Here is a 17,651-nt window from a genome sequence, read left to right as displayed (position 1 = left end):
CCTTCATCAACTCCAGAAACAACTCCACTAGATCTCATACAAATCATATCTACTCCTTCGCCTCCTGATTCTTCCCATTCGCTATTCCATGAGCTTAACCTCCGGTCTATTCATTGTGTAGATCCTAAAACTTACACTAAGAATTTTGCTAGTGTTTGTTTGTAAAGTTAAAGAATAAATAACTTGTGGTCAACAATATCTTTAGAAAACCAACGATGTAATCATATTAAAGTTAACGAAAAAGGATTATATATTAATATCAAAGGGTTTACAAGTGTTGATGAATACAAATAAGACTAAATTAAGAACAATGATTAAAACGAAGTAAAAATGCTTAGGGAGTGAGAGCTCGAAGTCCAAGTTGTTCAGATCTTTCGATATTTCCTCATCCAGTTGCTAATTTGATTGCGAATATCCCACTTTTACCCTCACTTTTTGTGAAGGGTAAAAACCATTTATACCCTTAGGGTTAACTAATCTATACTTAGGGTTTAGAGTTGAGGGGTGAGGTAGGGTTTTTGGAATGTGAATGCAACGTCGATCGACAGAGGATACAAACCATCGATCGACACTCATCATCATCAGACCAACAGCAGACGAGCATTGACCGACATTGCCTACTACTCATCGATCGACAATGGAGTCGACCATGCACGAGAAGGAAACTATTCTATTGGCAGTTGGGAAGATGATCACTATCACGAGAGTTTTGCAGTAGAGACAGCAATATTTGAGCCACGCGCAGATGAACTTCATGAAGGTTTCACTACTGAGGAACTTCTCGACCTGCAAGAACGTGAAGAAGTAGATCAACTTCAAGCAGAAGCTTGTGGGGAAGGAACTTGTTTCAGTCGTCCTTTCACCAGAGCTAATCGCCCGTCGATCGACAACAATGCCTCATCATCGATCGACATTCATCCAAAACCACCATCCAATGTAAGTGAAAAAGCTAAACATGATAATAAATATCTAACACCGGATGAGTTTGGTATTTTCAGGGATCCAGATGGATATGCAAGAGAAATGGATGGAAATGAACTGCAAGTATCCAGAGAGGACATTGCAGACATTCTTCAGATGGCTAAGGAGCCGAGAATCTCTTTGTGCAACAACACAACACCCCAGAACACAAGAAGATAGTTTCAAAGGAATCCTACAACACAGCTGGTGGAGTAGATGATCGCTTCAAGCCAAAGTATCAACAACATAATCAACCGTCGATCGACAGCAGAGTCCCACCATCGATTGATAGACGTTCAGAATTTGGAAACACAGCCTACAACCGTGATGGAATAAGGATATTCCACTGGGAGTAGAAATATGAGTATGGAGTCTATAGAGATGCGCATGGACATGCACGAGGTATATATGGAGACATCATCCATGTATCCAAAGATGACATCAGAAGCATCCTGGAAAGAGCCTCAATGGATGAGCACAACTACATATGTCTTCTAGAACATGCAGCATCATTCACACAGACCAAACTAGTACCGAAGATCTACACCAAGGATGAGATAGATGAGATGGTCTATGGAATCTGTGGAGCTCAGGGAAAGAACGAAGGTGAATTCCAGATGAAGCTTGATGGTGTCTACTATCCATTGAATGACAACATCAGTTAGTTGACTACATGCTTGGAAGAGATGAGGAAAGACATAGCCAGAATGCAGACACAGCGTGAGACCGATGCAATCGCACCACTGTCGATCGACAGAAACATCTCAACATCGATCGACGATGACCCATCACCATTGATTGCAGCAGAGTCCAAACCGGATTCTTACACCAGAGCAGAGATTGACCAGATAGTTCAAGAGATCTATGGAACTCTAGGAGCTTCAGAAGACAGGCTCGACAGAAGATGTGATGACATCTATTTCCCATGGAACAACACCACCAGTTCTTTGACTTCTCAGACAGAAGCAATGCAGAGGGAAATAGGTGAGATTCAGAGATACATCGCGAGTCGTTCAGAAGCATCAACATCGATCGACAGACGTATCAACATATCGACCGACAGTCACAACACAACATCGATCGACAAAGCTAAACCAACAGACAGAAGAGAGCTAGTAAAAAAGGTGACATCAGATATGTATGATAGAATCAGCCATGGAAAGGAGATCTCAGACGACGCATACGTCACACTTGTCAGAAATCATTTCCAACTTGAATGTCTTGGAGACAGATTGCAGAAGATAGAGAATGCAACTGCAACAATGAATGACAAATGGCGCAGAGGAGATGAAGCAATGAGAGATTTCACTGGTACATGGTTCAACAAAAGCAGAGAAGAGATGGAGACTTGTTTCCCAGCAAGTACATGCCTTCCACCATACTAGCGAAATCATCTCCAATGTCAAGCTAAATGACTATAACAAAGCGGTGAGTGGGAGGCTACCCACTATTAGGTAATATTTAATTGGTTATTATTAGTTTAGTACTTATGCTAATTTTTGAATTTTCCTGCAGGTCATAAGAAAAAAGATCCGAGTAGACGATTGCCAATAGCATCGACAGACGAAACAGTGCCAACATCGATCGACAGAACATCAACTGCCGCGACCGATGACAACATCTTAACATCGATCGACATCTATTCTGGTCTGGTATATCGTTCTAACTTGTTACATTGAGTCCTTTTGCTTTAGTTATCGCTATAACTCCGACTGAATTTACACTGGGGACAATGTAGTTTAAGTTTGGGGGGAGGTTTACTGATATTAGTTTATTTCATGAGTCTTATTAAAATGTTTTCTAATAAATTTTATCAAGTCAAGAAAGGGACAATGAACTTATTGATTTTGCTTGTTATCTAACCATACCATTCTAGACTTTCTAGTTGCATATAGCACTAAGATAATAAAGTGGATCAACTTGTCAACTATGTTACACTTGCTGAAAATTTTTGAAGGAACCAAAGCTGACCTAGCTGACCTCCAACCTAACTGAGCTCAACTTTGCTTGTCTTGGGGCTTGGTATACATGGGATCGAGTTCTTCAAACAAGTCTGGAAGGTAAAGCCTTGTGTAGATATATCACCCTCTCTCTCTCAATTTCGAAATTTAGATTAAAAATAATAATAATAATTTTTTTTTATAATTATAGATAGTAATTAGGAAAAGAATTCGAACTTAACTTGGTGGCTACAACCATTAAGGCTTGATTCATAAGAATTCTATAGGTAAATGATAGACTATGAATTTGACCCATTTTCATCCATAGTTTATAGGTATTTTTACTAATTATTATATTATTATAGAGTCTATTTATTATATTTATAAGATCAGAAATGTTTTGGAGATAAGTGACGATTTTGGAGCATTTTGGAGATATTTGGAGCAAGCACCCGAGATGACCATCGAGATCGACTATCAGTCGATATTGGAGAGCAAGAATCGATCGATACACAAGACATGGTGTCAATCGACAGCGAAGCGCGCAGGAAGTCCGTTTGGTCACAGCCGACTTGAAGCCCAAGATTTCACTATTTTACAAGATTGCCGCTGACGAGTTTTTACCCTAATTATATAAGCTTTGCCGCCATGTTAGAGGCAAAGTGTGCTTTCTTTGTGTTTCATTGTTTTATTGATAGATAGGAGAGAAGATCCAAAGTTATAATTTGTGATTGGAACTCCATTGATATCTATATTATTATTCTATGAAGTTTTTATACTTAACTGCTGCTATGAATTGCTTAGCCATGTGTGAGTAGTTCTCTTGTTAGATTTTAGGGTTTAAATAGGTTAGGAGGGATTAGCCCCAACTATAGATTGCTGAATTCTGATAATCATCTTTAGGATTGTTCATTAATGCCTGTGTCTAGATTAGCTACCTAGAACCTGCCCTTGGATTGATTGATAAAAGCAATAGCTTAATTCTCATCCTGAAAACATTCTAATAGACCGATGTTTCTTGCTATGGGCAAGGCGAGAGCTGATCTAGTGAGCTTAGTAAGCATTCATTCAACCTGCGCATAAAGCTTGACTAGAGCGCGTCGATCGATATCACACTTGAATAATCGATCGACGGTGCAAAAGGTGTATCGATCGATACGCCCATTGGAATATCGATCGACACTTTCTATAGATCAATATAACGAGAGTTGAGATCATAGATTTAGTTAATAGGCAACAAGTCAATGCCCGCAAGAGCTGAAAGACTTGTTGATCAAATAGTTGAGCTTTACATTATCATGCATGCAACTCATTAGGCATCTATAGGATTATAATTCCAACTTTCCTGAATAAAAACCCTAAGTCTAGCTATTTCCTTTTTAAGCACCAAAACCCCAAAAACTTGGTATTGAAAAAACACTTGTTCAATATAAAACTACAATTTATTTTTAAAACTCTTAAAACATCTTTGCTTAACAAATCATATTAGAATCCTTAGGCTCCCTAGCTCCCTGTGAATTCGATCCCTAAGTACTACAAATCGACATCTTATTTGAGAGAGTATAAATCACTCCTTAGGGTAATTTGAGTGGTATTAGTAAAGGATTTGAACATGACTTGTGGCTACAAACATTAAGGCTTGCTTCACAAAAATCTTAGGATATAGGTCGAAAACAAGTGAACATAATTTGGTGGCTAAAACCATTAAAGCTTGGTTCATGGAAGCATGTCCAATCTTGGTCAATAATCTTGCAATAAAGCAGACTTTGACTAAGAGAGAAATTAGTAGAGAGAGAGGAAATAAACTCTTATTTACCTGCAGGTCCATATACTTGTTTGAGCATCCTTGCATCCTATGATCGATACTCCCAAGGTAAAGTCTACACTTTTATTTATGCAAGAAATGAGGTTGGTAGAGGGGATTGTAGGACATGATTTGCTAAGTTGTTGACTAGGTGAATTTGGTTGCTGGACTAAGATATGATATAATGTGCTTCTGAGACTAGGATTTCCTAAGGTGATGATTATGAGTTTTAAATTTGTGAGTCCCTGCTGTTTTCAAAATTATTTCAGAGAGACTGCCTGTATGTTTTGCTTCAGGACAAGCAAAAGGGTAAGGCTGGGAGAGTTGATATGCCATGGATTTGACCCACTTTTACCCATGGTTTATAAGTGTTTTAATAACTAATTACTATGTTTTAGAGTATATTTAGCATATTTATAGGTACAGGAGTAATTTTAAGAAAATGACGATTTTGGAGCATTTCGGAGATAAAAGGAGAAGACATCCGAGCTGACCATCGAGCACAACCATCAGTCGACATTTAGAAGCAATAATCGATCGATGTTCACATCGTAACATCGATCAACAGCGAAGCGCGCAGAAGCCCGTTTGGTCCAAGCCAACTTAAATCCCAAGACTTCACCAAATTACAAGATTACCCCTGACGAGTTTTTAACCTAATATTTATAGTTTGCGAAAGTGTTAGAGGCAAAGTGTGCTTTCTTGTTCCCTTGTTTTCACAGCAAAAGGTTTAAAGGTTTTCTAGGATTTTTAGGAGAGTTGGAGAGAAGATCCTGAGAGATTTGTGATTGGAACTTCATTGATTTCTACCTTAATTCTATGCAGTTTTCTTACCTTATATTTGTTGTTATGAATTGCTTAGCCATGTCTGAGTAGTTCCATTGTTAGGTTTAGGGTTCAAATAGGTTATGAGGGATTAGCCCAAACTATAGATTGCTAAATTGTGATATTCATCATTAGGATTGTCTTTAATGCCTGTTTCTAGTTTAGCTAGCTAGAACTTGACCTAGGAGTTGTAGATACAAGTGATAACTTGCATCTCACCCTGAATCCGTCCTAATTGAGCTAGGATTGCTAGAGTAAGGCAAAAGCTGATCTAGGACGCCTAGTGAGCATAATTCAACCCGTGCGTAAAGCTTGACTTAACGCTTGTCGATCGATATTCTTATAGAATAATCGATCAACAGCAAGATAGGTGTATCGATTGATATTCCTCTAGAATCATCGATTGACACTTCATCTGGTCAATAGACAAACCTAGAAAGAGAACGCCGATCGGTTTGTTAATAAGAACTTGAGCTCTAAAATATCATGCATACAACTATTAGGCACCTATAGGATTATAATCCTGATTAGCTGAATAGAAACCCTAAGTCTATCAACATTAATTAATTGTCTAAAACCCAAATCAGTCAACCGAGCAACTACCTTGCTCACTACCTGCTTACTTACATTTAAGCATAATCAACCTAGCTTAATCACTCTGACTAGATTTTTTAGGTTCTCTAGCTCCTTGTGGATTCGATCCCTAAGTACTATAGCTGAACCTCTTATTTGAGAGAGTAATTCACTCCTTAGGGTAATTTCCGTGAGATCAATTTTGTACTAAAACATGTTTGTTTTAATTTCCTCAGACAAAATTAAACAGAGGCATATTTGTTAACAAACCACGTGATTTTAGGTTCAATCGGTTTTGTTATTTAAGTCAAGTATACTTAAACTTATTAGGTAGAGTTAGTTGTTGGGGTCAAAAACGGTTATCTCGAAATCAACGTCTAAAATCACATTTCCTCGCGGAGACCTTCTCGACACACTCTCGGCAAAAGTTTCCGAGCGTAAGTTTCAAAGAGAGACGAACCCCGGAACTAAAAACAAACAGTCCAGCTTGGCAGATGGCCGAGCTGGCTCGAACACGCAACCAGCTCGGCCAGCTCGGCCATCCGCCGAGCTGGACCTGTCCAGTTCGATGGATGGCCGAGCTGGATCGAACGCACGACCAGCTTGGCCATCCGCCGAGCTGGACTAGTCCAGTTTGGCGGATGGCCGAGCTGGAACGATCGCGCTGTTCTCGTCCTGACCGCAAGACTCCTCTCCTAGGATTGTATCAGACTCGTTCTTGTTTCGTATCGATCGGAGGTACCGTTGGAACTCTATGATTTAGGAATCATAGAGTTCGGATTGATCGTATAAAGCGATAACGGTCAGCTAAACACCTAGAATTGCCAATACGAGGAATTTGGATGCTCTTCGGAATCGACGTCGTTTTGAAAGCATTCTTTTTATGAAATCGTAAAAACGCTTAAGTCGGAAAATGGCCCGAAAGAGCCTAGAACGCGGCAAAAAGCCCGCTTACGATTTTATGCGGAATCAAGCCCAGTCGTTACGACGGTTTATCATTTTTTTCTCAAAGAAGATAAATGTCAAGTTCAGAGGATAAATGTGAAGTTTCCGAAGATAAACACAAGGATCAAATAAAAATGGAAAGTTTCCGCGAAGTGATAAACTCAACCAAAGACTAAAAAGGAAGGAGGAACCGACCTAGGAGGATATATAAGAGGAGCCAAAGCTATGGGAGAGGGAGAGAGAGATTTTTAGACCTAGAAGAACTTTGCTAGCTTAGGAAAACTTAGAATTTAGGCGGCTCGGTTTTACTTGGACTCTTTTCGTTCTTGTTCTAAGACTAATTTGGCTAGCGAAACTCTTCCCGTCTTATCTCTTGCGAATCCTGTAACCTTGTTCTTTTATCAATCAATAATACGCCTCTGTGCAATTTACTTTCAATATTCTGTTAGCTTTGCCTCTTTCGTTTTTCGTGTGTTTACGTAGATAATCTGGGACCTCTGGGAAATTTAGGGTTTCTATCTTTCCTTATTTTACGGAAAATCGACAGTGCGAATTTTGGTTCCCACAGTTTGGCGCTAGAAGGGGGAGGGGTCGGATTCTCTAACTCAAAAACTACCAAACGTCTGAAGCACAGTATGTCTGATCAAACTGGCAATGACGTTATCTCCTTCAAGGAGAGAGCAACGCCGATCCGGTCAAACCTCTCAATGATCTCCTTGTCGTTGAGCTGACAATCCAGAATATCGATATCGCAAGGATATTGGTCAACACCGGGAGCTCGGCCGATATCATCTTCAAGAGAACCCTCGAGAGAATGGAAATCTGCCCATCCGAAATTGCGGATGATCCGAATCCAGTAGTAGGACTTTCGGGGGAAGCAACCATGACTCTCGGCACAATCAACCTCTCGGTTAAAGCCGGAAGCATGACGAAAATCATGGAATTCTTGGTCATCGATTGACCTGCGTCGTATAACGCGATCGTAGGAACTCTGTGGCTGAATTCAATGCAAGCAGTCCCGTCAACGTACCACATGTGTCTCAAATTCCCAACCCCTCGCAGAATCTAGACCATCTGGGGAGATCGGAGAATCTCGCGAGTATGCTTCGCCGCAGAATTAAAGTGAAAAAACCCTTTAGCGGAGGTAACGCCTAAAAAGAAAAAGAAATCATCCGTCGTGGACAACGCCCCCGAACAAGACAAAACTGAGGTCTTTCGGCAGTCACGAGTAGCTGAAGCTTTGGAGGGAAAACGCGAACCAACCTGCGAGCCCGTTGTCTCGGAATGCTTAGACGAAGCATTCCCATATCGGTGTTTCTAAATCAGAGCAAATCTGAGCGAGTCTCTGAAAATCGAGCTTATAGCCTATTGTGGGAACCGAAATTCGCACTGTCGATTTCCGTTTAAATTAGGAAACTAGGAAAACCCTAATTTCCCAGAGGTTCCGGATCTCTGCGGGGCCAACGACAAGTGACCAAATAGATGCGGAAAATATGAAAAGATAACAAAACGTATTTAGAGAAAACAGTAGATCTTATTTCGAATCAGCGTAAGAGCGTTACGATCATTACAAGAGATTATAAAAGCTTTGGCCGCAAAGGCTGTCAGCGAGTTACCTAGTTCTGGCGACCTAAAACGTTAAACCTAGTTGAGTCGCAGCTTGATAGACCATGGATTTTACCCGTTTTTAACCATGGTTTATGAGTATTTTAAGATTTATTATTATTATATAGAGTCTATTTAGAGTAATTACAGGTTCATGTACTATCTGGAAGAAAGTGATGTATTTGGAGATCTTTTGAGCTTCGCTGGAAGCAAGAGATGGTCGATGGTCACAACTCAGTATCGACCCACAGTTATCACCAAATATCGATCGATGTTGGACTCCTCACGTCGATCGATTATGAAGCCACCCGAGAGTTAATAACAAGTTAGAAGATTCCAAGTTTCACAAAAGTCTTAATAATTACTTCATTAGTCCCCGGCCGCCTGTTTGGCTATTTATTACGGTTTTGTATCATTTTAGAGGCATATTTGCCTAGAGACCTTTTTAGACCTAATTTGGAGGAAGCAAGAAGCTACCATTGAAAGAAGAGAGTTTAGAGCTGGAGAGAGAGATCAACACTGCAAAACAGAGAAGATCTTGAACTCCTTTGCTTTATTTCATTTGTTGCTTACTATATTTATTCATTTTTATTAAGTATTATTCCGACATCATAACCATGTGTTCCATGAATATGTCTGAGTAGTCCTTACTGTTAGATTTAGGTTTCTCAATAGGTTGATAAATGTATTACTGACAATAATAATTGTTAGGGTGTTTAGAAATATGATTCTTTCAACTAGTTATGCTTAAAGCTAAGTTTAGGATTGATCAGCCTTAAACTTAGATCTTAGGATTAATTGGGATCAAGCCATTGCTTGACTCAATACCTGAAAAAACTAGAATGATCTAAATGATTAGATACGAACGAGAGTTGGTCTAGTGAGTTAGAGAATTTAGATCAAACCTGACCATAAAGCTTTCTGGAAGAAGTATCGATCGACGCAGCGATAGCTCTGTCGATCGATATTTTGAAAGGTGTATCGATCGATATTCACAAAGAATTATCGATCGCCACTTTCTCGTGATTAAAATACGAGAGTTGAAATCCGAGATCCAGATTAGATAATCAATTTGATTATACCTTAGTTGAATTCAAGAATAGTTAATATTAATAAACCCATAATACCCAAATTAAGTTTTACTTATCACACCTGAGAATAAACCTGAGTCTAGCTATTTCCCTCAACTGTTATCAACCTCAAAACAAATCAAACGAGCAATTTACTTGCTCAACAATCCATTTACTGCTTTAAAACCGTTTAATCTAGATTTATTCCAAGACCATAATCTATTGTGTAATCCTAGAGTCTCTGTGGATTCGATCCCTAAGTCATACATCCGAACCTCTTATTTGAGAGAATAAATCACTCCTTAGGGTAATTTGAGTGATATCAAATTTGGCGCCGTTGCCGGAGACTCTTTCTTATTACCATTAGATTACATTTAGAATTTAATCTAGATTTTGTTACTAAAATTGCTAAAAGTTTTCTCTCTTTTTCTGCTGACACAAGAGTTGCAAGATGGAAAACATGGATTTCGGCCGGACATCGATCGACGAAGCGACAGAAATATCGATCGACAAAGCAAGAGCAATATCGATCGACAAGTCGACATGAATATCGATCGACAAGTCGACATGAATATCGGTCGACACCGAACATCATATATCGATCGACGACACCTCGCTGGAAGCAGGTAAGTTTTCTCTTACCAATAATACCGATGAGAAAGTAGTCCTAGGAGAACCTAAAGGTCAACTAAGCAACGTAAACAACCCAATTATAAACGAACAGGGGACTGCAATCCCTGTTCAAATTAATTCAATCTCAAAAAGAGATCATGAATGGAAATTACCTTTGCAAGACTACTTAAACCCTGGCAGAACCTATTCCAATAGATCCGCCATTAAATTACCAAAAGATGGTACCGAGAAATTCGGGGATAGCCTCGAATACTTATTTATGGTACGTCAAAACCCTTTCCGTGGAACCATCTCAGATCATCCACACGATCACATCGAGTATCTAGAAGATATGATGGATGACGAATACAATCGTTGTAAACTCTGTCCATTTTCCCTAGAAGGTGACGCCAGAAAATGGCTAGACCAACTACCAACAGGATCGTTGACCTGTTGGAAGGAGATAAGGAGTACCTTCATCAATCAATTCTTCGATGAGACACGCTATTGGGATATAAGGAAGAAAATCTCCACCTTCCGTCAAGGTCCACGGGAATCATTCAGAAACGCATGGGAGAGATTTAAGAGCTACCAACTTGAATGTCCCCATCACGGCTAATCAGAGCCACAACTCATTAGTACCTTTTACGGGGGTGTTAACTTGCACTACCAGATCACGCTTGACACAGCCAGTGAAGGAAGCTTCAGTACCAGGAACCCTGAAGAAGGGAAGCGTCTGATAAAGACTATAGCTACGGGTAGATCCTACGAAATGATGGAGGTAGAGCGAGTAAGGAGAGTTTACTCAATTGATGAGCCATCTTTAGCACAAATCAAAGAATCTCTGGATTCTTTTCGTTCCGCTCTTGAGGAATGGAACCAATTTGGGATTTACCAAATTGACGATGACACCCTATCTAAACTAGAACAACAAGTAGATTTTGTGGATATCCGAACTTCAAAAAACGAGTATCCTAACCTTGATAGCTTTACCCAAAATTACGATGCTACTGTTGGATCAAGCCAGGGCAGAGCAAAGTTTAGACTAAACCAAGCTTTCACGGAAAATCGTAGATTGGCCACTGACCTTAACGGAAAAATAGACATAATGTACAGTGAGCTAATAAGGAAGTTCGACGCTTTAAGTGAACACATTAAGAGACTGGACGGTCAAGTCGCAGAAAACGCAACAGCCATCAAAAGAGAGGCAGGACGTCTCCCTGGGCGGACTGACGTGAACCCAAAACGTCAAATTAATGCCGTGTTACTAAGGATCGGAAAACGCCTAATCCCGAGCATGATAGAAATCAGTAACACATAAAACATGTTATAATTGAGGAAAACGGTGAAAATAGGTCACGCCCGATAATCCTCGATGATTCCAATACCGAGTCAGAAACCCCTCGAGAGAAGGAGCTTCCCAACACTGAGGAAACAGCCATCAACCTCGAGGAGGAGGAAGAAGAGTTGGAGGAAGATGTGGAAATCGATCGACAAGAGAGAACAAACGTCGATCGACATTCTATGGGAAATATCGGTCGACATTCTGGAAACAATATCGATCGACGATCGACTCCTGCTGAACCAGCTGTGGAAAGAGTATATAGGCCCCTACCACCCTTCCCTCCTAACAAGACGCAGACTAAGCGCGAATTGGATAAAGCTATATGCAAGAAAGCATTCGATAAGATCATGTTGGAAATGCCATTGAGTGATGCCGTAAAGGTATCGCCTTCAATAAAAAAATATGTGAAAAAAATAGTATCCAACAGCTTTCCAGCCGCAGAGCGTAGCGTCATGATGGTTTCAGAGGAAGTTAGTGCAATAATCCAAGGAGGAACTCCAATCAAGAGGCCCGATCCGGGTAGTTTCGTTTTGGTTTGCAACATACGAAATAAAAATTTTCCTCGATCCCTTTGTAACCTAGGTTCCAGCGTAGACCTCATACCGCACTCTGTCGCGATATCCCTAGGATACGACAAGTTCAAACCTACCAAAATAACTCTGGTTCTGGCCAATATATCCGTTAGATTACCTGAGGGAGTGATCGACGACATGCCAATAAGGATCAATGATTGCAACGTCCCAACGGATTTCGTGGTACTGAAATACCGGAATGAACCAAAAGATCCCTTAATTTTGGGTAGACCATTTCTAGGTAGAGCAGGTGCGATAATCGATGTCAAGGAAGGTAGAATATGTCTGAACATTGGGAATATTCCGATGACCTTCGACATGGATAAGATGATAACTCGACCCTTAGTCGATAAACAGACTTCCTATGTGGATGATATCGGTGAACTGACTGAAGAGTCTTTCGAAAACCTGCACTCAGATGATCCTCTAGAGAAAGTACTCACATCTAGTGAAGAAGAAACATTCAGTGTCACTAGTAGAGCTGAGAATACACGCGATTAATGGACGCAAGTATGGAAACAGCAAACGTTGATGACATAGAGGATGACAATTCGGAAATCAACGTCGATCGATATTTGATGGAAGCCGTCGATCGACAGCCATATTCTTTGGAAAAATGGGATCCCGAGAAGGCACCAAAAAATGAGTTAAAACACCTACCAGCTGGACTCAAATATGCTTTTCTCTATAAAAATTCCTACCCCGTAATCGTGAACGCCAACTTGACCAATGGAGAACTAGCGTTGTTATTAAATAAACTACGTAAATGTAGGAAAGCCCTCGGATACTCTCTCGAGGATATTCCTAGCATTTCACCAGATCTGTGTATGCACCGGATTCACCTAGAAGACGTTCAAAATCGTCAGTGGAACACCAAAGGCGGCTTAACCCGAACTTAAAAGAAGTTGTTAAAAAGGAAATAATTAAACTTCTAGACGCCGGAGTCATTTACCCGATTTCGGATAGCAATTGGGTTAGCCCCGTGCATGTTGTACCAAAGAAGGGCGGAATCACTGTAGTGAAGAATGATAAGGACAAACTCATTCCCGCACGAACTGTCACTGGGCATCGAATGTGTATCAACTATAAGAAGTTGAACGCTGCCACCAGAAAAGATCATTTTCCCTTACCCTTCATTGATCAAATGTTGGAGAGATTGACAAATCACCAATACTACTGTTTTCTTGACGGATACTCCGGATTTTTCCAAATCCCTATACATCCTGACGATCAAGAAAAGACCACTTTTACATTCTCTTATGGAACATTCGCATACCGCAGAATGCCATTCGGTCTTTGTAACGCCCCCGCCACTTTCCAACGATGCATGATGTCAATCTTTACTGATATGATAGAAGATTTCATGGAAGTCTTTATAGACGACTTCTCAGTATACAACACATACGAAGAAGAGGTAATAAAGAAAATTGAAGGTAGTGGTGAATGTGTAAAGGTGAAGGAGGAAGAGAAAAAGAATGTTCTGATGCTGAGATTAAACTATGACTCGGTGATATCAACTTGGGGAGGCCAAGGTCCACCGTGGACATCAGGAGAGCCACCAGAACGTGACATAGATATCAGCAGTTGGCCATTTGTTTCCATGGTATGTTATATAAACTCATTATTTTTTAATCTGAAGTGAGTTTCGCTAATAGCTATATTTATATATTTAACTTAGGTCCAAGTTAATCCTAACAAACTAAAGTTGAATTTGTGTGTGTTTTAAGGGGGGAAATGTTAGAGAAAATCAGCAGAAGCATCACGTTGGTGGATGTTTACCTTCGAGTGGGTTTGGGATGGAGGAAGAGAAGCTAGAGTCTCGAGGTACAGGGAGAAGAGGAGGACGAGATTGTTTTCGAAGAAGATAAGGTACGAAGTACGAAAACTGAATGCAGAGAAAAGACCTCGAATGAAAGGAAGATTCGTTAAGAGAGCTTCCCTTGCTGTTTCTGCTATGAACTCACCATCAGGTGTGAATTACTGAATATTCCTGTTATATCTCACTTTAGCTTTTTATTTTAAAGAAGCTGAAGTTTTTGTAAGTTTTTTTTTCTTCTGCAACGACAGAAGTTTTGTTTTTTGCACTTAATTGTGCTTTCTGGACTTGGTATGTGCACAGGAAAACCAATAATGTGACTTTCTTGTCTGGATAGAGCTGATGTATATATTATCTGGTAATAATAATGTGACAAGTCATTTTTATTGTTAGAAGATACTATAGTTTGTACATATAGTATCTCTTAAACCGAAACTGATCAACGAACGAATGTAACTTACAATCATAGATCCAGTTTCAAAAACTGTTTTGATAACCTATGTAAAGTATTGGCAAGATGTGAAGAAAAGAACCTCTTTTTAAATTGGGAAAAATGTCACTTTATGGTTAACGAAGGAATCGTCCTAGGACATAAAGTATCCGCTGCCGGTATGGAAGTAGATCGGGCAAAGATTGAGGTAATGAACGGTCTGCCGGCACCCACGAACGTAAAAGACGTGAGGAGTTTTCTCGGACATGCCGGATTCTACACGAGATTCATACAAGATTTTAGCAAAATTGCTAGACCTCTCACCTCCCTTCTCGGTAATGAAGTTAAATTCGACTTCACACCAGAATGCGTAAAGTCTTTTGAGGAAATAAAGAAAGCCTTAATAACTGCCCCCATCGTACAAGCACCTGACTGGAATTTTCCTTTCGAAATCATGTGCGATGCGAGCGATTTCGCTGTGGGAGCAGTTCTGGGCCAAAGGAAGGACAAAAAGCTACATGCAGTTTATTATGCCAGTCGAACACTCGACGAAGCACATAGAAATTACGCAATAACGGAAAAGGAATTGCTTGCCGTGGTTTATGCATTTGAAAAGTTTCGCCAATACCTGGTCGGTTAGCGAGTCATCGTCCACACTGACCACGCCGCGATTAAATATTTAATGGAAAAGAAAGATGCGAAACCACGACTCTTGCGATGGATCCTTCTACTTCAAGAATTTGATATTGAGATCAAAGATAAAAGAGGAGTAGAAAACGGAGTTGCAGATCATCTTTCCCGGATAAGGATAGAAAATGACATCCATATCGACTGAAAACGTTTACCAAACGGATTCATTCATCGGGAATGTATGTCTCACTTCGGAAGACCTGTCGATCGACGATGACGACTCTATGTCGATCGATTACGACAACAAAGAGTCGATCGATGACTTTGACGGTTTGTCGATCGACACCTCAGATGATCTAAGCGAAGAGCAAAATCCCAAAATTCTCACCGTCGACATAAAATTTAATGTTGCGTGCAACAAGCTGTATACCTACCTTACTTCTCCCCTAAAAAAAGGTCTACACCAGGAAGTGCACGCAATCGAACAAAATTCAAACATCAGACCTTGGTATGCTGATATAGTGAACTATTTAGCTGCTGACATAGAACCCAAAGAGTTGAGAGGGTATACAAGAAAGAAGTTTTTAAGAGAAGTTAGGAGATATCATTGGGACGAACCATATCTCTACAAACACTGCTCTGACGGGATGTATAGACGATGCGTCGCCGAATCTGAGATACGCGACATTTTGTTCCAATGCCATGGATCCGATTATGCTGGGCATTTTGCGACCTTTAAAACGGTATCAAAAATCCTTCAAGCAGGGTTCTGGTGGCCAACCATGTTTCGCTATGCTCATGCATTCATAGCACAATGCGACAGATGCCAACGAAGAGGAGAAATCAGTAAAAGACACGAAATGGAACATAGATCTGTTCAAGAGGTAGAAGTCTTTGACTGTTGGGGAATAGATTTCATGGGACCCTTCCCTTCTTCATACGGAAATAAATACATCCTAGTTGCTGTTGACTATGTGTCCAAGTGGGTCGAAGCGGTAGCTTCACCAACAAATGATGCATCTGTAGTCATTAAGCTTTTCAAAAGCATTATCTTCCCGAGATTCGGAATACTCCGAATAGTCATAAGTGACGGTGGTTCCCATTTCATCATCAAAGTATTTGAAGGACTACTCCGTAAGAACGGAGTACACCATAGTGTTGCCACACCCTACCACCCACAGACGAGTGGGTAGGTCAAAGTCTCAAATCGGCAGATCAAAGAGATCTTAGAAAAAACAGTGGGCATATCTAGAAATGATTGGTCTAGGAAATTGGACAATACACTATGGGTTGCCTTCAAAACTCCCTTAGGAACCACCCTGTTTCACCTACTTTATGGAAAATCATGTCACTTACCAGTTGAGCTGGAACACAAGGCAGCCTGGGCCATCAAATTATTAAATTTTGACTTCAAACCAGCTGCCGAAAGGAGGCTCATACAGCTTAATGAACTGGATGAAATCAGACATTTAGCCTATGAGAGTTCAAAAATATATAAAGAAAGGACGAAAGCATATCACGATAAAAAGATCATTTCCAGGCACTTCGAACCAAACAACCAAGTGCTGCTGTATAACTCTCGGCTAATGCTGTTTCCCGGAAAACTTCGATCTCGTTGGTCTGGTCCTTTTACCGTCGTGAACGTAAACCCTTATGGAGCTATTACGCTTACAAATAATAAAGGCGACAAATTCATGGTAAATGGCGAACGAGTAAAGCACTATTGGGCTCAACCACCAAATATCGGGCATATAAACTTAGACCCCCTCCCTGATAATTAGAAAATCAAACGTCGAGTCAAGCTAAAGACTTAAAATAAGCGCTCAATGGGAGGCAACCCATTTATACTTTTTCGATAATTAGGATTTAGTGTTAAAAAAAAAACGAAGCTGCTGAAAACATAATGTCTATCGATCGACGAGGACACTCAGATATCGATCGATAGTAAATGAACAGACGCGGGCTCACTTAAGTCGACACTTAAGTCGACATTCACATAAACCCGAAAACCTTAAGAACACACTCCCATCCCTTTTCTCTCTCGTTTTTTGGCCAATTCCGGCGATTTCTTTGCTCAATCCACTCGATTTTAGACCCTCTATTTCTTTGCTCAATCCATTCCGGAAATTTTCTAAATTTTTCGTTCTTGCTAGGGTTGAATAGAGAATGAGCTAGAACCGGGATTTTCATGCTCTATAGATCGATTCATGCTAAAGGAGTGATAGAATAGGGACTACTGATCGATTAAGCCGATTATATATGCCATGCAAATCGAATTGCATCGATGGGTTTTTGCAGGTTCCCGCGAAGGTGAAATCGACCGATGATACACACCTTTCGTCGATCGATTTTCACAAAGAAACATCGATCGACATCCTCCTGTTACCGTCGATCGATATTGCACCAAACCATCGAACCGAACTGAATTCCTATTCTTGTTTATGGTTTTTGGTTACAGATGTATGAAAGGAGGACGAAGCGTAGGTTCGACGTAGGTGGCAGTAGCACAACTCCGCCGCCACTA

General features: G+C 40.4%; 1 protein-coding gene and 1 long non-coding RNA gene across 2 annotated transcripts; both read left to right on the top strand.

Moving 5' to 3' along the window:
- Positions 1 to 11,109: 11,109 nt before the first annotated feature.
- Positions 11,110 to 12,752, top strand: LOC106453509. The gene is made up of 2 exons (XM_048766665.1): positions 11,110 to 11,597; positions 11,690 to 12,752. The coding sequence occupies exons 1-2, from the start codon at positions 11,110 to 11,112 to the stop codon at positions 12,750 to 12,752; spliced, it is 1,551 nt and encodes a 516-aa protein (XP_048622622.1).
- Positions 12,753 to 13,646: 894 nt separating this feature from the next.
- Positions 13,647 to 14,453, top strand: LOC125591592. Its single transcript, XR_007327678.1, has 2 exons — positions 13,647 to 13,854; positions 13,979 to 14,453. It is a non-coding gene; the product is annotated as an uncharacterized LOC125591592 (long non-coding RNA).
- Positions 14,454 to 17,651: the final 3,198 nt, after the last annotated feature.

The sequence above is a fragment of the Brassica napus genome, chromosome C8 (assembly GCF_020379485.1).
Source record: "Brassica napus cultivar Da-Ae chromosome C8, Da-Ae, whole genome shotgun sequence".
NCBI classification, from domain to species: domain Eukaryota; kingdom Viridiplantae; phylum Streptophyta; class Magnoliopsida; order Brassicales; family Brassicaceae; genus Brassica; species Brassica napus.
Note: the sequence above shows the minus strand (reverse complement) of the source record. Positions and strands in the feature narration are given on the sequence as shown.